The sequence below is a fragment of the Macrotis lagotis genome, chromosome X (assembly GCF_037893015.1).
Source record: "Macrotis lagotis isolate mMagLag1 chromosome X, bilby.v1.9.chrom.fasta, whole genome shotgun sequence".
Taxonomy (NCBI): Eukaryota; Metazoa; Chordata; class Mammalia; order Peramelemorphia; family Peramelidae; genus Macrotis; species Macrotis lagotis.
In genome coordinates this window covers 151,166,886-151,187,941 of record NC_133666.1, presented here as the reverse complement: position 1 = coordinate 151,187,941, position 21,056 = coordinate 151,166,886, and the positions used below count along the sequence as shown (strand labels likewise).

Here is a 21,056-nt window from a genome sequence, read left to right as displayed (position 1 = left end):
GACTGAGGATAGATTTGAACTCAGGTCCTCCTTGACTCCAGGGTCACTGTTCCATCTAGCTACTCCCTCATACTCTTTTTAATTTTTACTGTGCTTTTTGGAAGATGTTTCATATAAGGATAATTTTTGTTGGGTGGAATCCTAATTTTGGTTTTAAAGCATTGTAAAAATACCATTCAGGCTAAGGACAACTTAAAATGCCTTGACTTTAATTCTACTTTTTATTGCTACTTTTCACATTCTAGTGGAAAGCAAAATAGTATTCTATAAGCTCTTCTCTATTTTTTACTAGGTCTCAGAAAGGTTTTAGATGGAGCTTCTAATTCAATAGAAATGTCTTTATCCAAAGTCATGGATCCATAACCCTAAATAAATTTGAGTCATTTCAGAAATAAATGATGGAAGAAAAAGAAGATAACTTCATCTTACTGGAAATTAAATACTGACTTAGAGCTGTTTGTGAACATGTTTTTAAATGATTTGGACACAGGTGTATAGAAGTTTAGATCAGATTTATAATATGTGTTGGGGCAATCAGGTTTGCCTCAGGATACTGAAATTTGAAGGGTGCTAGTAGAACTTGTTTTCCTACCTAAGAAGGAAGATAGATTAACTAAAATAGAAAGCACTTCCCCCTCACCTTTTCTCCTACCCTTCCCCTAGTTGCACCCTAGTTTTTCTGGGCCTAGTTCTAGTTTGTTCTCTCTCTCTCCCCTAATCTAGGCCCTGTCTCCCAATAGTGGCTTCAAGTCTCTGTCTCTCCTCTCCACCCCTTGGTGTCCTAGGGTCTTCCATTAGTCATCATATTCAAGTGGATTTATGCAATCACAAATTGAACCCTGGGCTAGGCTACACTCTAATCTCATGGGATAAAATATGCATGGTATCCTACCAGGATGCTTATTAATAATTTGCAAAATGACAGCTACAGCACTTTCTCTTCCACCTCCCCCCTCTTTTTTTAGAAAGACTAGAACAACTAAGAGAAAACATTATCATGTATACATAGTATAGACAAATGTGGTCTTTATGACATTTATGCAACTATTGGTTTTGAACAAGAGTCAAATAAAGATAAGAATGAGTCAGTGACATAGGTGACTTTCAGCCTATCTTCCAAACTCTAGATTCCAAGAACATAAACACAATTTCTAAAACTTTGTATTGCAGACTCTGTGATTATTACATGTTCAAGTATGTAGTAATTCACATATTACTATAGAAAATATTACTGAAAAATGAAAATTCATCTTAGTTCTTTACTATCACTCATACAAGATCTATTAAATATCAAGAATTTATTTGCTAGTACTGTGACTTTTGAACTTAAGAGATTAAAAACTGTATAGTTCTAAAATTTATAAATGACAATATGAATGCCAGGCATCAAAGGGGTGGTTCTTTGTAAGAATTAAGCAGTGACTAACAAATTCAAACCTCTGATAATTAAAAGCAGTAAGTACCAAGAAACCAAGTTTGTTAGAGGACCTTAATATGAATCTTAGTTCTTCCATTTACCACTTTTATGATCATAGACAAGTCATTTAATGTCTTTGACTTCAGTTTCCCCTTCTATAAAATAAGGGGTTAGCCTAGATATCCTCCAAGATTTTTTCCTGTACTAAAAATTATAATTCTCACACTATTGCACTGTTTGTGGAGTTGTGTACTGATCCAACTGTTCTGGAGAGCAATTTAAAATTATGCTCAAAGAGTAATAAAATTGTGCATACCCTTTGATAGAAATATCACTGCAAGATCCGTAACCTAAAGAGATCATTAAAAAAAGGGGGAAAGAACCACATGTACAAAAATAGCTATAGCAGCTCTTTTTGTGGTGGCAAAGAATTGGACATTGAGGGCAAGCCCAATACCTGGAGAATGACTGTACATGTAGTTGTATGTGAATATAATGAAACACTATTATTCCATAAGAAAAGATGAGCAGGATGATTTCAAAAAAACCTTGGAAAGACTTGCATGGACTTATGCTGAGTGAAGTGAGCAGATTGCAATTGTAATAGCAATATAATCTACTATGATAGACTTAAATCTTCTCAACAATAGTGATCCAAGACAATTCTAAAAGACTTATGATGGAAAATGCCATGCACATCCAGAGAAACATCCAGAGTCTGGATGCAAATCAAAACATACTATTTTCATGCTTTTAATTGTTTTCTTTTTCATGGTTTTTCCCTTTATTCTGATTCTTCTTTCATGGCATGACTGATATGGAAATATCTATATATAACATGATTGTGCACATATAATCTATATCAGATTGCTGTCTGAGGAGAAGGGGGAGAATTGGGGAAAATTTTACAAAACAATATTATCTCTATAAGTAATTGGAAAGATAAACAACAACAGCTTAAAAACAAGTTTATGTTTGGCATAAACTGTAATTTTTTAATGTTATTGATCCTTTTGGCTATGATAAAGTCAGATGATTCACAGAATAATATATTTAAATGAATAAAATAAACTTTAACAAAAATTTCAATATTGAAATGTAGTCATCAATTTTTAAAAAGGTTTAAAAAACCATTTGGTATGAACTTGATTTAACTTTTCAAATTAAATAGAAAAATGTTTCTATTCTCTTTTAGTAATATAGACTAAATTTCCAAAATTTTCCTTATGCTTGAAGTTTTTGGATGTATAACAAAAGCAAATGGTTAATTTTAAATTACAAAAATCCAGCTTTTTAGTGATAGATCACAGGAGAATAATTTTAGAATTAAACAAGAACCTGAGTTATCTAGCTATTTCAAGGAATTTGGAGATTACTATGTAACTCTCAGACACCATCAAAAGTACTCTTCAAAAATAAAAGTAGGGTCAAAAAAAGGATAATAGAAGAGATGTCCTTTCCTCTGTCCCTTGGAAAAATAATGGAATTAAACAATTATAATTCTCTATGTAACAAATTAAATTTTCTGACTTTAGGATGTGTATTACTTTAGTAGTATCTGCTGCCACTTAGTTATTTGGAAGTTTGGACACCTTGGCATGTGTCCTTATTTGAATTTAAGACTCTATACATCCTTTCTACTCTTTATCCACATGATTCTTTAAGTCACAGCAGAGTGTTTTATTGATGGCTTGAGAACTCTAGATAATCATTGTCTACTCAAAACTCATTATAGGAGCACAGAATCTGTGTTGGAAATTTTCTTTCTATAGTTTTGAGGCTTTCTGTGAGGAGAAGGAGATTATGGATTTTCTATCTATGTTAAGGTTCATATTGATTACACATCAGCTGCTTGTTATCAAATTTAATTAAGACATATAGAAGCTGTTTCTCATTACTCTGCCAAATGAAGAGTTATGGTAGCAATGAGATTAATGCATGGAAATATGCAGAAAATATCCTCAGAAGAGAACTTATCATAAGAAGTATATAAATGTAGCCACAGTTTATCTCCTATACAGCCCATGTAAAATCCTGTGACTTTAAAGTCACATACCAAAGCTTTGTGATGTGGATTTTTTTTTCAGCAATAATAATTACTAACCCTTTCTTAGCATTTTAAAGTTTGGCAAGTGGGCTACATAGGCTATCTCATCTGAGTTTCATAAAAACATTTTTATGTATAGGCTACTTTTCACATTTTGCAAATGAGGATAAAAAAAAGTAGAAGACAGGTTATTTGACCATGGTCTTACAGTTAAAACTATCCAAGGCAGAATTTGGGCCTAAATTTCCTTCTTTGTAAAATGAAGAGACTAGGACTGGGACTGATGTTATGGGTCTCTTTCTATTCTGAAGCTTGCTTTCACTTTTGTTCCTCTTTTAGCTTCTAGTCATAGAATAATTGCTTTTATCACATCCAGAGATTCTAACAGGATTTTTGAAAAACAAGAGCTGTTTTATGACAAGAAAAAAATCAGTGTGCTAGCATTGTGTGTATATATATATATATATATAAAATGTATGTATATACATAATATATATATATATATATATATATATATATATATATATATATATACACACACCAATCTAGATGTTTCAAGGATAAATATGGTGATAAGTGCATTCTCAGCCTGTATACAAAGTAAAGAAGTAATTTTTAATCACTGAAAGGGTGGATACTAATTAACAAGTTGGGGGGGGGGATCAGGAAAGGTCTCTTGCAGGAAGTGGCATATATGCTGACCTGGAAGGAAGCTAAGAGGCAACAGTGAGTAGTAAGGACATCCAAGGTTTGGAGATGGGAGATGGGAGATGGAATGTCCTATTTAGGGAATTGCAATTTGACTGGAATATAGTGTGTAGTCTCTTTGGAAAGAGAGGGTGAAAGCAGATTGTGAAGGCTATTTAAGTGTCAAATGGAGGAATTTGTACTTGACCCTAAAGGCAACAGAGAGCCAAAGACAATCATAAACTTGAGATTCCATGCCGCCCTTTGGGGGCGGCTCAAGTTTCCTCTTTCATCTCCCTCTCAAGATGTTCTCTTTTTTCTTTTTTTCCCCCTTCCTCTCTCTCTCTCTCAACTCGATTTGCTTCCCCCCCTTCCCCTATGACTTCCTTTGTTTTCTGCCCCATTTCTTTCTCCAGTTGACATTGCACACCCTCCCTCCATTAAGAATGACCTCTTTCCGATCCCAGTTGCCTCCCTTGTCTAGATCCACAAAAGCCCATGCTCTCGACTTCTCTCTTATTGGGCAATCTTTCTCCTTTGTTTACTCGCTCTTCTCAGTCCAGAATCGCAGCCAACATTCGCTGTTCTTTAACTTCTCTAGTAAATCATACTTTCTCTTTCTCTGCTGCCCCGGCCTCTCTTTCCTTGTTTTTGGTTTGGCTCCGCCCTCCCCACCAGTGCTAAAAAACTTTTCTCCCAGACCCTAACTTGACCCCCAAACCAGCTGATCTTCTCTGATCTCCCCTTGCAGGTTCCTGGGCACCCCGCTCATCCTAGCCTTCTTTGGACTGCTGAAATCAGGAAGGAAGCGGCAGGACGGGTCTAGTGGCTCCTTACTGCAAGTAAGTCTCAAAACTTGGTCCAGTTACATTTTCTAGGCTGGTCTCCAAATTCTGCTTTCACATCCTGAAACCATAATCCCAGAGACAGTACAAAATTCCGAGGAAATGGTGGAGTCCTGGAGTTATATTCTAGGTTGGCGTAAAGAACCGAATGAGATAGTGTCCTCTTTGTATTTACTGATTTCAAAGTTCTTTCAAACACACTTTGAAGCCCAGATCCTGCTACCTTTAAGCGGACTTGACATTTAAGGAGGTAAATAGCGCATCGAGTACACCCCTAGGCGGTATGGGCGCAGTTTTAAAGTGAAAGGAATTGCCTTTGAATTCCTCTTCTCAATCACTTTCTAACTTGGAGACCTTGTGCAAGTAGTCATTTCTCCTCTCAGGGCCTCTATCTCTTCCTTTATTAAATGAGGATGTTAGACTAGATGGTTCTTAAACTCCCTTTCTAGTTTGGTATCCAAATCGCACAAGGGTGCTCTACACTGCCCCTCGTCCCCTTTAACCCACTAACAAAGTACTTCTTTGGAATTTTTTCAAAGAGCTGAGAAATTTTCTGAAGGATCTGTTTGAGATGAAGGACCTAGGAGCACCTACTAAGGGAAACAGCATTTGTATATAGAAACAATTTAATATGTGCCCTCCAGTTATAGAGTCATGGGGATTTATAATATTAAAAAAAATTTCCTGAGACAACTTAGAAAATAATATAGTTAAGGAATGTGATATATATATGAACAAAAAAAACAAAACTTTTTCTGTTTGTATATCCTATCTCCTAACTAATATGATATTTTGTTTTGTAAATACAATTAAATATTATTTCAGTGAACAGTTTTTTTTAATTTGTGTCTATGAGAAATTTTCCCATCTTAAAGCAACAAAGAACTTTAGGTAAGAAAAAATATTATTAAATTTGCAGAAGTTAAAAGCAAACAGGAAATAAATGGTGAAAACAATAGTGGATTACAAAGTCATTTTCTGCAAAATATGGAAAAATCCTGAATTTTCAGGCTTGACTTATTTTTAAAAAATGCTGATTTTACTCATGTAGTAAAAGTGTTATAGGAATCATTCAACTTTAATATCATAGCTTAATTTGATAGTAAAAAATACAATATCTTTCTTAGCCTTTGTGGGAGGGGTTATGAAGGTCTGGAACTATAATTTAATCTTTATAGACAACTCCCTCAACCAAAGCAGCTAAACAACTCATTTCTACCTTAGAATCTTAAAGAGTTGCCAAAGGCACTGAAAAATTAAGTGATAGGTCAATAGCACATATTTGGTATGTGTAAGAAATAGAGCTTAAATATAGGTCTCCTTGATTCTAAAGTCATCATTCTCTCTCTCTCTCTCTCTCTCTCTCTCTCTCTCTCTCTCTCTCCTTCTTAATCAACAGATTTTTTATTTGTAAATGTTTATTGATCTTTTATTTTTTCTGCAATGTTTCTGTATATGTTTATTTTTCTGCAATGTCTGCATATGTTTCTGCAATGTCTCCCCCCCCACCCCCTAAAAGTCATCTAATATAAAAAGTAGCATCTTTTAAAGACAAAAGAAAACAAAGAAGGAAAAAATCAGCATAACCAGTCAAGACAACATTGAAAACTTCAGAAAAAAATGTTTGGTGGGTGACACCAATAGATTTCCCACCTCCACAAAAAGTTATGTTTAATCCTCTCACATTTTTTTTTCACTTAAGTCAAGCTTGATCTTTTTATTTTTTTACATTCACTTTTGATTTTTTTATGTGGGGCTATTCCATTTATCACTGTGTATGTTGTTTTCCAGGCTTTTCATACTTCACTTTGCTTTAGTTCATATAGATCTTTTATTGCTTTATGCATTTATGACAATAATTTCTTACATCATATTAATATGTCATCAACCTTATGTACTTACCTTTGGTTCAATCATTCTTCAATAACTGAGCTTCTAATTAATTTCCAATTTTTTACTATCATAGAAAAGTATTTCTATAAATATTTTGGTGTATCAATGGTTTTCTTGGGGTATAGACCCGGTAATAAAGTCTTTGTGTTGAAAAATATAGACATTTTATTGACTTTGCATAATTTCAAATTGCTTTTGAAAATGATTGTACCAATTCATAGCTCTACCAAGAATATATTAGTGTGCCTATTTTTCCTCTACTCCTCCATCATTCACTATACCTTTTTTTGGTCATTACCAATATACAGAATAGATAAGGTGAAATCTTAGACTTTTTTTTTTAGTTTTTTTTGCAAGGCAAATGGGGTTAAGTGGCTTGCCCAAGGCCACACAGCTAGGTAATTATTAAGTGTCTGAGACCGGATTTGAACCCAGGTACTCCTGACTCCAAGGCCGGTGCTTTATCCACTGAGCCACCTAGCCACCCCTGAAATCTTAGACTTTTGATTTGTATTTTTCTTATTATTAGTGATTTGGATTATTCCCTTTGATTCATATCCTTTATTCACTTGAGGAATAGCTATTAGTCATATAAACATATTTATACATACACATACAAGTATACAGGTAATATATAACTAATACATATATATAAAACATAGGACTGATACCTATCAATATATATGTGCAAATATATGGAAATATGTATTCATAAGACATATGTTTTTGTATATATGAAAATTATTTACATATCTTGGATTCTAAATCCTTGTTAGAGAAGTTTGATAGGAAAGATTTTTTTATTCAATCACTTCTTTTATTAACCTAGAGTGATCTGAAAAGAAGTTTTTCCTAAGCATTTCATATTTTTTGTTATTGCTACATCAGCAAGAGATTGTTTTGCAACTAAAACACAGTATATATATGTATATATATTAATTTGGAAGTCTTTTGATCCATCCCTAGAATTGTCAAACAGGGAGATTTACAATAAGGCATACTTATTTTCCATTTTAGGTGCTTTACTTCCTGAAAATGATGTTTGTTGCAGAAATCACTTCAAAAGAGGTGACTGGCTCTTTATTAGCCTTGGTCATAATTTTTGTCTTTATAAGAGTGCTAGAAAACAGTAACAAATGGAAGAAGTATCCTCCAGGCCCATGGTCATTTCCTATCATAGGAAATCTTCTTCAACTTGGAGATCATCCTTATCTTACCTTTATGGAAATGAGGAAGAAATATGGTGATGTATTTCTTATCAAACTGGGAACTGTTCCCGTGGTTGTGGTGAATGGTGCAGAAATGGTGAAGAAAGGTTTGCTCCAAGATGGAGAGAATTTTGCTGGTCGACCCAACATGCACACATTTTCTTTCTTTGCTGAGGGCAAAAGTCTTTCATTTTCAGTGAACTTTGGAGAGAGTTGGAAGATCCATAAGAAAATTGCTATAAATGCCTTAAGATCCTTTTCCAAAGCAGAAGCAAAGTCCTCTACCTGTTCTTGTCTCTTAGAGGAACATGTCACTGAAGAAGTTTCTGAATTGGTAAAAATCTTCAGAAAACTGTCGTCGAACCTAGGCAGCTTTGATCCTAAAAGTCCCATTACCTGTGCTGTTGCTAATGTTGTCTGTGCTTTATGTTTTGGCAAGAGATATGACCACTTTGATGAGGAGTTTCTCAGAGTGGTTAAAACGAATGAAGAATTACTGAAAGCCTCCAGTGCAGCTAACCCAGCTGATTTTATCCCATGTTTTCGCTACCTCCCACTGCGCATTATAAATGCTCCCCGTGAGTTTTATCATCAACTAAATCAATTTATTAAACAGCACGTACAAGATCATATTACCACATATGATAAGGTAGGAATTTTAATTAACATCAGCCAAGGGCTTTGTAAGGTAAAGAGGTTTACAATACACATGAAGAAGAATGTAATTTCACCTATCCTCCGAGGGTGGTGGTGGTGGTGGTGGGGTGATGGATGCTTTCTTGCTTTTGTTTCCACTTGAAGGTCAATAGGATGAAACTGACTTGGTCCTCAGAGATATAGATTGTTGTCAGAGGCTACAGAACTCTGAGCAGGGGTCATCTTTGGAGATACATTCTAATCCTAGATAAATGATGATCCTGAAGAATGTCAGGCAGATGGATCATTTCTCTGTTGTCATGTTCAAGAAGCAACAGATGGCCTTTGGCCCCAAATAAACTCTCACTGAAAAAGTTTTGTTTTGAATGCCCCTTTCTCTTAGCAAAAAAAAAAAAATGACCATAGTGCCTATATAAAATTCTGAGGAATGGAGAATTCTAGGGTATGATCATGTAACTTTATAACTCAGGTGGAGTGAAGAAGGAAGTCATGGGAATGAGTTGAGGCAGTTGAGGGACAGAGAAACAAATATTAATGAGGATTATGGCAGAGATTATGATGGGGGAGGAATAATGTGCTCAAAACTTTGTTTCCTCAGAATCATCTCAGAGATATTACTGATGCTCTGGTTAGTATATGTCATGGCAAAAGTGCTACAACAAAGACTGCTACCTTAAGTGATAATGAAATCATAAGTACTGTGAGTGACATCTTTGGAGCTGGTAGGTACTATTGTACTAGGGAGCATTTAAAATGCTTTAAACCTTTTTTTATGTTGCCCACTGGTGAGAGTGAATTTATTAATAATCCATTTCTCTTCTGAGAATCATGTTTTATCATATTTTTTCCAGGGTTTGAAACAGTATCTTCATTTCTAAATTGGAGTTTTCTCTACTTGATTTACTACCCAGAAGTACAAGCAAAAATCCATGAAGAAATTGGTAATATCATGTTATAGGAATAAAAAAATATAATCTAGACTTGCAATATTCTGTAGCCTATCATCATCTTCATTAAACACAGTTATTTGCTTTCTGCAGATGAAAATATTGGCCTTAAACCACCCAGATTTGAAGACAGAAAGAATTTACCCTATACAGAAGCTTTTATAAATGAAATCTTCAGGCATACCACATTTATTCCATTCACTATCCCTCACTGGTAAGCATGTAGCTCTATCTCTTTATGTAACTTTTAGATGGAAAGAATGGGGATTTGTTTTCAATTCCCTAATCTGAGGTCTTAAAAAATGTAAATGTTTTGAAAAATTACAGTGAAAGTTTTAGATGGAGCAAAGGGATTTGGGAGAAATATTTCTCAAAACTAATTCAATCTCAATCTCTCTGTCTCTCTCTGTCTCTCTGTCTCTGTCTCTGTCTCTGTCTCTCTCTCTGTCTCTCTCTCTCTCTCTCTCTCCCTGTCTTTGTGTGTGTATGTGTGTGTGGTGTGATTTCTGTATATTTTTATCTTTAACTCTGTTTCTAGTTTTGTCTTTCCTTAATTTAGATCTTAAAATCCTATATAATCTCATGTCAAAATATACTTATAATCTAATACTATTCTATTTAAAGGAATTGTTATATTGTTATATTTAAGGCTATTAAGAATTCCATCTCAATTTATGGAAGGGATTTTTTAATGATTTATCAAGTTTATAATCATATAAGAATTTTTCTGAAAATTCTCAAATTTGCAAATTTCCTGCAAATTCTTGAATTTACAAATTTTCCTGCAAATTATTCCTTGAGAGAAAATATTTTGCTCCTTTTGAGCAGAGTTGTCTTTTGATGTTATTGGGTTTGTATGAATGGGGTTCAGTTATCCACTGCTAAAACTCTTCAAGAGTTGCTAAAGGTGAAATCAGTTGAACTACTGAAATGTCTTCTCAGAGCAATGTTTTTGAGGGAACCACGCTATAATCCTAAGAAGAATAGAAACTAGAACTAGATATCCCTGTCAAGAAAAGTCAATATATAAATAACTGAATTGCAGATGGGTTCATTCTAATAAAAGGTATTCACTTCAGGATTCTTTTAAATACCCAGACCTCATATTGCACTGAAAATAAAATTCAAATCATCAAAGTTATTACCTACCTTTTCATCATAAAGTAATGTAGTCCTATATCTTGGGAAGCAGGATGAATGGAAAGACTACTAGATTTACAGCCAGAGGCCACTAGTTCAAATGCTGACAATATTCCTCACAAACTGTGGGTCTCTTGAGGCTTTACTTGTCTCTCAAGTAAGAAGATATGGGTTCATATCCCACCTTGGATAATGGCTACCTGTTTGACCTTTAGCAAGTCTCAACCTCTTTGAACTGTAAAGACAATAAAATTTTCTATTCTAGCTCCAGTGATCTCTGATTTTATGATACTGTCATTTAGATTATTAGTCTAATAGCCAGAGGGTAGGGTTAGAATCAGAGAATGTTAGTACCAGAAGAACAACAGGAAATCTCTGAGTTTCTTTTTCTTCTTCTTTTTTCAATCTATTCCTCCTACTAGCACTTCTGTTGAAAAAAATTAAATAAAACTCTCAATATAGACCTATGTCTAAAAATGTATACTAAAACTTTCTGCATTTTAAGTTTACATCTCCATAAAGAGTTGTCTGTCATATTTTCATTCTTTTAGTCTAATAGTATCTTGATATATCACCCCTTTTCCTATCTAGCTAGTGCTCTCCCCATCATGTATTAGAGGTATCAAACTTGTAACCCACTGACTCCTAAATGGGACCAGAATCAGTTTAAATTGTATTTGACAAATGAATAACAAAATAAATAAAAATATGATACAACATAAATAATGTTAATTTGTGGTTTCCTAAATCAGTAAGTAACCTAGTCCTTTTCTACTTGAGTTTGAGACCATCATCCTTTTTCTAATCCTCCAAAAGTATATAACTTTTGGGCACATGATACTTCATGGCTATTGACAAAGCCTCCTTAGTTACATAGATTTTGATAACTGATATGTATGACATTTGGTTTCATGGAAAAACAAATTTTCCTGAATGTTGGATATTAATATTAGGTAAAGTAAAGTGCTTTGAAGTCCCCTTTATCTGAGTCTTTGAGGCAAAGAATTTTTTTTCACTCAGCAATTAAAATGCATTATATGTATTTTATTTTCCTAGTACTACCACAGATACAACTCTCAATGGATATTTCATTCCTCGGAAAACCTGTGTGTTTTTTAATATGTATCAAGTAAACCATGATGAGTAAGTATTACTAGAATTCTTTTGTAGAGGGGGTCATAGACTCATTTAACTCGACCATAGCCAAACTTTTTTCCTTCCAAGCTTGTTGGCTCCAATTTCCTTAAAGGGAGTTAAACTCCCTAAAGAAACCATAGAGATTATAGGATCTTAGAATTTAGGGCTAGAAGAGACAGAAGAGGAAACAGGCCTAGAATCAATTTGGCAGGAAGATAAAGTAGAAACTTATGAATTATATTTTCTTTTCTTATTTTTTGGTAGTGGGTAATAAGAAAATATGGACTTACGTTTGCACTGCTCTGGAAAACTTATATTGTGAAAACTCTCTTCACATATGTATCTTATCATGGGTCATCAAGGTCTTATATGCAAGACTGCTTAATTTGGGATTGATCCAAAAGAATATGTTAGAAGTCCAATGCTCACATCTTAATGTTGATTTAGCAGAAAAGGAACATCATGATACCTTACTTTATCCCAAAGTAAAGTAAAAAAAGAGATGGCCAAGTATTTGTAAAGTTAGAATCTGATATTTTTAAATTAAATTTTATTGGTATCCTTTGTTCTTTTAATCATATACATTTCCCAGTTCATCCTCCCATATTCCCCTTTCCCAAAAAATCATCCCTCATAACAAGGAATGAAAATTTATCAAAAGGGAGTAACATATCAAAAACAGTCTTATATATTTAGTGTTCCATACTCACAGACCTTAACCTTTTTAAAGGAGAGTATGGGAAGAAGTCTCTTTTCATGTCTTTTCTTTGGGATCAAGTATAGGCATTATTATCCCAAAACATTCAGTTTTATTTGTCTTGTTTGACTTTTTCTTTTACATTGTTATACTCATGATGTATTTTGTTTTCCTTGTTGTGCTTACTTTGATTCACATTAATTTATAGAAATCCTCCCATATTCTTCTGTATTCATCACATTAATCATTTCTTTTGGCAGAGTATTGAACCATTACATTCATATACCATAAAAATTTAGTCATTCATCATTTGATGGACAGGTATTAGTGGGGCAAATAAAAGCCTATTGCATAATACTGGCTTTGAACAGGGATTTAAGAAAAACCAAGAGGCACAGGGAAAGAAGAACATTCCAGATATAAGAGATGAATTTTTTATGCAATTCTTAATAAATTCTTGTTGATTGTGGGTGGGGGGAATTGATGAATTCTTGACTAATATTGAACTGTGTAGTAACCAGGTCAGTTCTCCAAGTACAGGATCAAGTTAGCTTTAGATGATTGAACCTATTGATGAAAAGAAGAAAGCATGAAATCTTTTAGGAAAAGTTCTTAGATATCATATCAAACAGACTTGGTAATTATAAATCTTTCCTATGGCAATAGATGTATGGGAAAGATCAGATTTTAGTATTCAAAAAAAGATGAAGGGATGAAAGTCTCTTTGAGTTGGAATTTATGACTACTTCAATCACAGCTTGGTTCTAATAACAATAATAATAAAAACAACTTTAAAAATTTAAGTTTTGCAAAATACTTTACACATATTATTTCATTTGATCTTCAAGGTGAGTGTGCCTCTGATATTTTGAACAGTACTAAGGGACATGATAGGAGGCTTATGGCAACTTATGTTCCGTTAATCTTGTATAGCACAGAACTAGTAGCAAAAACCAGAGAACAGAGAGAAAAATTCAATATAATCCTTTAACATCCTATAGGAGCACCATAGGATTTTGCCTGCACTATAGATACATAGAAATCCATAAAAGGTGACAAAAGTTCCTTTCATAACTTTGATCTCGTTATATCATATTCTTGAAATATTTTGAATGGAGTTTTGAGAAGAATATCATGTTGGCAAGCCTAGATAAATTGTGTTGCCTCTTTTATTCATTGTCTGAGGAATTGCCATTTGTTTTCTGCAGGAGCTAGTTATCCTCCACTGGATGTCATGATTATGCTAACTCTCTTTGAAAGCTAATCTTATGAATATCCATAAATGCAAAATAGAGCCATCCATTTTTATATGAACTGAAACTATTACCCCAAACTAAACACATTTAGGGAAAATGAAATGATTATACACTACATAAAGATTAAAAAGTGCTTTTTAGATGCTAGTTGTTAATTCTGTTGATAAGATTTGTATGTGTCTAGGTACTCAATGAAAGGCTCTTTTAAAAATCGCCCTTTGTGTTTCTTATTTTTGTTTAATGTAGAACTCTTTGGGAGAATCCTGACTCATTCCAACCTGAGAGGTTTCTAACTGAAAATGGCAAGCTTAATAAAAGTCTGGTTGAGAAAGTTTTGATTTTTGGAATGGGCATTAGGAAGTGCTTGGGAGAAGATGTTGCTCGAAATGAGGTTTTTGTTTTTATTGCCAGTATTCTGCAGCAGCTAAAGTTGAAGAAATGTCCAGGAGCTCAGTTAGATTTGAAACCTCTATATGGATTAACCATGAAGACCATACCTTATCAACTCATAGCTGAGCCTCGCTTTCTGGTGAATTCCTCAACTTAATTTTTCAATTGAGTTAAAATACTGTGCAAATACATCTCCATCCCATGTTCAGATATTGGGTTAAGGGATAAAGATTAAAGAAAGTCAGAAAAGGGAGAAATCAGAATAGACCAGAATATCCAGAGAAGGTTTCATGGACAAGGTAAAAATGAGTTGAAATTTCAAGAGTAAACAACAGACAATTATAGAAAAATGATAAGTTATTTTTATGAGAATGAGAATGTAATTAAAATCATTTGAAATTATATCTCACAGATGTTTTGTATCAAATGAAATGTGTATAAAAAGAATTATTTTTGTCATCATCATCATCATCATCACATCGTTGCCAACATCACCATTGCTTTTATTCACTGACTTAAATATCAGTTTATGTCATTACAAACAACTTGCCTGGACTTCTAGATAGTCTAACTTCAGAAACTCTCTGTGATTAAATGAGACTATGTATGAAAATCAAATATTTTCAACCTTTCTTAAACCATGGACCTTCCTTTGACAGCCTGTTCAGGTCTATGCATCCCATCTCAAAATAATGCTTTAATTAAAAGAAATTATGAATTTCAGTTAGAAGATATGAAAAATGGAGATATATATACCTCCTCCATCTAGGTTCATAGACATTCTAAATTCTGTCCATGGATCCCTTGAGAGTTGTTGGACCCCCCCCCCCCGATTAAGAACCTCTAATGTAAAGTGTTTAGAAAACTTAAAAATGCAACATATAGTTATTACTATTATAATTAACTTAGGTAGTCTTATGTATAAGATTTTGATGGGAAAATTACTTATCTTTTTATTAATATGAGCAATCACAAAGATGGAAACAAACTTGGTATGTATTCAAAACAGCAAGCAAACTGACGTGAACGTAGCAGCATTATCATGTCAGCACAGTAGAAGAAAAAGTACTACCAATCCTCTAGGAGGGACAGAAATAAGAAGAGAGAAATAGGGGGGGGGGGAGGCAGAGGTTGAGGAGAAAGAAAGGGGGAGAGAGAGAGAGAGAGAGAGAGAGAGAGAGAGAGAGAGAGAGAGAGAGAGAGAGAGAGAGATATGCATATAATTGAGTTACTTAGGGTAAGGTAAAAGTACATAGAAGCATTTGAGTTCAGGCAACCAACTAATGAGAATCTTGAAAATTTTCAAGACCCTAGGGAAAATCCTTTGTCTTCCCAACTAAAGCATAACTTTTAGAAGGGAAAGTTTATCATGTATAGCTTAATATAAAACATATTGAATCAGGATCTGGATTTGAAATCAGAAAGTCCTTCCTGACATATACTGACTAACTCTGAGCAAATTATTGAACATTACATTTCTTTTGTCAAATAATTAAGATTCTAAATTGCATAACAGACACTTACCTGTGTTAATAGAGTCCTTCGTACCAATAAAATCACAGTACATCCCTATCCTGTCTCAAGTAATGTTATTGCTTTTAACATGAAGGAACATTAGGTGTCTATAAAAGTGATATTTTTGCCAAGTTCTTTTCGATAAAGCATTCCATTAAATGTGTCTCATGATCTATAATTAAGATTGTCTGGTGCTATGGAAAAAAGTGTTATATCTAGAGTTAAAAAACCTGGTCCAAATCTCACCTACTCCTGCTCTATTCCATCTCTGTTACCTTACACTAGTCACGTAAACTATGCAAGCCTCAGTTTCTTCATGTGGTGAAACAAAAGGATTAAATTAGGTGATTAATGATCTAATTACAGACATCTTGGAAACATAGCAACTTTGATTACCTGCCTGAAAAGGTAATACTTATGGAAGCACTGTCTCCTTTGATTATGCTGCAAAATCTACTTGTAAGTCTTAGTATATGTTTTCCCTATAAATATACTCTAAATTTTTGAAAGCAAAACCCAAAACAAACAAAACAATTCCCTTGTGATATTTACAAATTATAAAACTTTGCCTAGTAGCTCTAATTAAAACTGTATCTTTAATATGTTTGTGTGCTGAGTAGCTTTAAAGGACTTCTGCATCTTAAGGTTTTTTCATGTTAATAAAAGTAACCTAACACACATGGGACTTGTGAAGAACTCCTTGGAAGATATTGCAAAGCTTTTGGCATATTTAAAATACTCTCTATATTGAACAATAGTAATGATGTTTGTAATACCAAAGCAATTTAGTGATGTTTGTCAAGATGTCCTTCCCTTTTTAAATCTCTTTTTTCTAATAGTAAACAATGCCCCCCCAGCAATTTCAGTTTTAAGCAGTTTTAAGTGCATTGTCATGTACTATGTTACAGTTTAGTGTGGTCTTAAGGCATAATTAAATAATGTGAGTTTACTGTGATCTTAAGGCATAATTAAATAATGTGTTACTGTATATGTTTTATAAAATACATATATTTTGCCATAAAAATATCTTATATAAGCCTAAAGATGAAAGATGGGAGAAATGGAAATGATAAACATAAATTTGCTAATAAACTATAATGAATAATTTATATAATTCTTATTCCTTTATCATATCAATTTCTTGCTAAATAACAGATTATGAACTATATCTTTTTTTTTTTGCAAGGCAATGGGGTTAAGTGGCTTGCCCAAGGCCACACAGCAAGATAATTATTAAATGTCTGAGGTCAGATGTGAACTCAGGTACTCCTGACTCCAGGGCCGGTGCTCTATCTGTTGCGCCACCTAGCTGCCCCTAATGAACTATATCTTGAAGTGGTATTATTTACTTATTTTCATATCAAATTATTTACTTTCAAATAGGAAATAAAGTTTATGAATTCTGGCATATTCATTTTCTACAAAAGTCTGTGTAACATGTCATATATATATATATGCACATAAATGCATTAACTCATTTTATCTTCACAATAATCTTGGGAAATGGATAAGATGGATTTTATTATTCCCCCCCCCCCCCTTACAGAAGAGAATTGAGACTCTGAAAAGATAAGTTATTTTCTTATGGTCACATATATAAGTTCAGAAGTGACATTTGAACCCTGGTCTTCTTGACTCAAAAACCTAGCATTCTGAAGAATCCAAAGTGGAGAGATGGAAAGAAGCCTAATCAGTATAAAATCATCAGCAGTTTGGTATCATTTGGTATGGGAGTAAAAAAAATCAAATCCATTTCAACAGTTCTTGAGGTAGCCTTCAAGGTTGTGGATATATTTTATTATTCAGTAGTGCAGTTTAATAATTGATATTCATAATGATAACTGTGAATCATCATTTGACTCATGTACAAATAAAAAATATCCACATATGTGTATATGTGGTAGTGGGGGTATGCTCATTTCTTTCATAGGAGAGATTTCAAATAGTGGGTAGTTTAAAACCATTTTTCACTCTCATAGTTACTACCTTAGGTTAGACTCTTATCACTTTATTTGTATTTATGAATTAGATCCCCAATTGGTCTTCTTACCTCAAGTGTCTCCCCTTTCCAATTCTTTATCCACATAGCTGCCAATGTGATACTCCTTTTCATTAGTATATCATTGTTATTGATGTTTACTTCTCTATAATATTAATTTCTAAATATATTTTCCTGCCCCCACTATATCATGAGTCACTCCTTTTGACAAAGATTTTAAAGAAAGATACAAAACAAAACAAAAAAAGGGGGCAGCTAGGTGGCACAGTGGATAAAGCACCAGCCCTCGAGTCAGGAGTACCTGGGTTCAAATCTGGTCTCAGACACTTAGTGATTACCTAGCTGTGTGGCCTTGGGCAAGCCACTTAACCCCATTTGCCTTGCAAAAACCTAAAACCCAAAACAAAACAAAAAGAAAGATACAAAATCAGTTTAATAAATCTAATCAAATCATTAAGATCAGACGATGTATTTAATATTCTCCACCTATTCATGCATACATCTCCAGTAAAGAAAGGAGGTCTTCTCTATGTCCACACATGGTCATTATATAGAATTCAATTTCATTTCCTTCCATATTTCTTCTTATAGGCTCTGTGAAAAACAGTTTTCCTGGTTATGAACACCTTAGTATGCTTCAGTTAATAAAAGCCTTCTTATATTTTTTTAATTCTTCATATCCATTTCTTATAATGCAGTAATATTCCCTTTCATAGATCTACCACAATGTGTTTAGCCATTAATCAACTAACAGGCCTCTATTTACTATTGTAAAAAGATATTAGGAATAGTTGGGCATACATGTGACACTTCTATCTTTCACTGATATATGTGTATGTGTGTGTGTGTTTGTGTGTGTGTGTGTGTGTGTGTGTGTGTGTGTGTGTATACACACACACCTAGCAGTGGGAACTCTGGATCAAAGAGAGCATGTGCATTTAAATCACAAAATAATGTTCCTAAAGCACTTTTTTTGTGCTTTTGGTGTCTAAAAGGTAATGAGTTCTTCATTACTGGAAACATTCTAGTGAACACTGAATGACTGCCTATTGGGGGATGAATTTCTTCCTTAGATATGAATGTGATTAACTCACCTCTAAGGTTCCTTTCAGAAATCTTCTATACAAAATGACCACCTTAAATTGCTTTTGATTTTTCACTATTCTGTTTTCAATCTTGATGTTTGGTATCAAAAAGCAAACTCCTTATCAGATACACATTTCTGCAATTCTTTTCTAGTCAAAAGTCAATAATGTCAGCCTGTTAAACTTATGAAATAATCTGTCTCTGAGAAGACAGTAAAAACAAGAGGAAAATCTTTGAGTCTGTTTTACATATTTTTTTCTCTAAACTTTTGGGGTCAAAGAAAAAGACATCATATGTCATTAAAACAACTTCAGAAGCAAGAATCTCAAAATTAAGCAACTTCAAAACAATGTCTTTCTTGATCTCTGTCCAAGTCCACTGGTGTCTATGGGAAAAAGGGGCCAGGCAACAGAGATCTGAGAGACCCAGAAGAGCTTTCCAAGTCAAATGTAATAAAATAAAACCTTTTCCTTGGAATTTAGACCCTAGGAGAGAAATGTCCAAAGACCTGCTAACATAACAATTAAAGTAAACAATCTGTTTTCATGTCACTTATACAGAACTAATGAGATGGAGCAGTTTCAGCATTCACTCAATCTGAAGGCAGATTTACTTAGCTGGAAGGGATTAAGTCTAGATTGAAAGAAAATTTACTTCTTACTTCATAATTCATCAATAATGCAATTAACTTCTTAAAGAAAGAAATAAAGCATACCAGGATAAATTAGAAAGAATTAACAAAAGCTTCTTTTAAAATTCCCTAGATCATTTCTTCTGTTTGAATACACTTTTTTTTTCTTGTGGTATGGAAGCATTCAAATTAACATAAATGGGGATATTGAACCTCATAGTTTTACTTTCTTACCAGAGAGCTCAGTAAAATATTTGCCTTTTCTAAAGATGTTGTATTGATATGTGTGTGTATATATATTATAAATATATATAATATGTATATTTCCCCTTTAAGTATCAATTCATTGGAAATTTGTATTCTCAGGTATTAAAAAGCTAAAGGGGAACTTTTTTTTCTGTTGTACAATCCTAAAAGAGAAAATGAAAAAAAAATTGCATAGTCTACTTCCATATCTAAGTTTCTTTGACCACATTTACCCCTCTGATCAATATGTATGACTTTGGGCAAGTCACTTAATCTCCCTACAGTAAAATGAGGAGGTTGAATATGATGACCTCTGAGGCTTCTTCTGGTACTACTTTTAAGATCCTGTTCTTTAGGACCTTAACCACTATTTCCTTAGGACAATAAGTTGCTTTTGAATCTAAAGGTAGATGGGACACACACACACACACACACACACACACACACACACACACACACACACATTTACACACAGAGCAATAAGAGACAGATCAATTAGATAGATGATAGATGCCTCCCTTGCTAAGGCAATAGGAAATTTGATATGTTATGCACATTCATTCATGCAAATTCATTTTTCAGTAAGGCAAAATATTTCTATATGTCATGTTGTGAAAAAAATAGACCATCCCCCCCCACAAAGAATAAAGCAAAAAATAAAATTCCTCACTCTGCATTCAGACTCTATCAGTTATTTTTCTAGTGGAGGATAGCATTTTTTTTATCATAAATCCTTTGAAATTGTCTTGAATCTTTGTATTACTGATAATAGTTGTCATTCATAATACAATATTACTGTTTCTATGTACAATGTTCTCCTAGGTCTGTTCTGATGACTTGTATACTTACACATTTTGAATCTTTATATATTTGAGAAACAAGGCTTTTATCAGAGAAATTTCTGTAAATTCCTCTACTGTCCAGTTTTCTGCTTCACTTCTAACCTTTCCTACATTGGTTTTGTTTGTTCAACCCCTTTTTAATTTAATGAAATCAAAATTATCCATTTTATAATCCCATGCTGCACTCACTAAAGAGAGTATAATCTTGATAAATGAATGGAAATATAGTGCAGTGGAGAATGGATTAAACTCTTTTCATAGGACTTGCAGTTTTAAATAATGATTCTTTCTCCCTATGTGACTTTGTGAAATTCACTCACATCTCTGGACCTCAGTTTCTTAATATATAAAATTAGGACAGTAGATGAGATAATCACTAAAATCTCTTCTAAATCTAGATCTTTGTTTGGTCATAA

At 33.6% G+C, this 21,056-nt stretch overlaps 1 protein-coding gene across 6 annotated transcripts in view; it reads left to right on the top strand.

Moving 5' to 3' along the window:
* The first annotated feature begins 4,175 nt into the window (after positions 1-4,175).
* Positions 4,176-21,056, top strand: part of LOC141502258 (cytochrome P450 1A1-like) — a 70,182-nt gene continuing 53,301 nt past the window's right edge. For 4 of the 6 annotated variants that reach the window (XM_074206912.1, XM_074206911.1, XM_074206910.1 and 1 more), the window contains exons 1-6: positions 4,758-4,993; positions 7,907-8,746; positions 9,353-9,476; positions 9,606-9,695; positions 9,795-9,915; positions 11,898-11,984. In XM_074206912.1, coding sequence (XP_074063013.1) covers positions 7,925-8,746; positions 9,353-9,476; positions 9,606-9,695; positions 9,795-9,915; positions 11,898-11,984 — 1,244 coding nt within the window. In that variant the 5' untranslated portion in view covers positions 4,758-4,993; positions 7,907-7,924. The other 2 variants (XM_074206909.1, XM_074206908.1) reach the window with 2 other exon arrangements.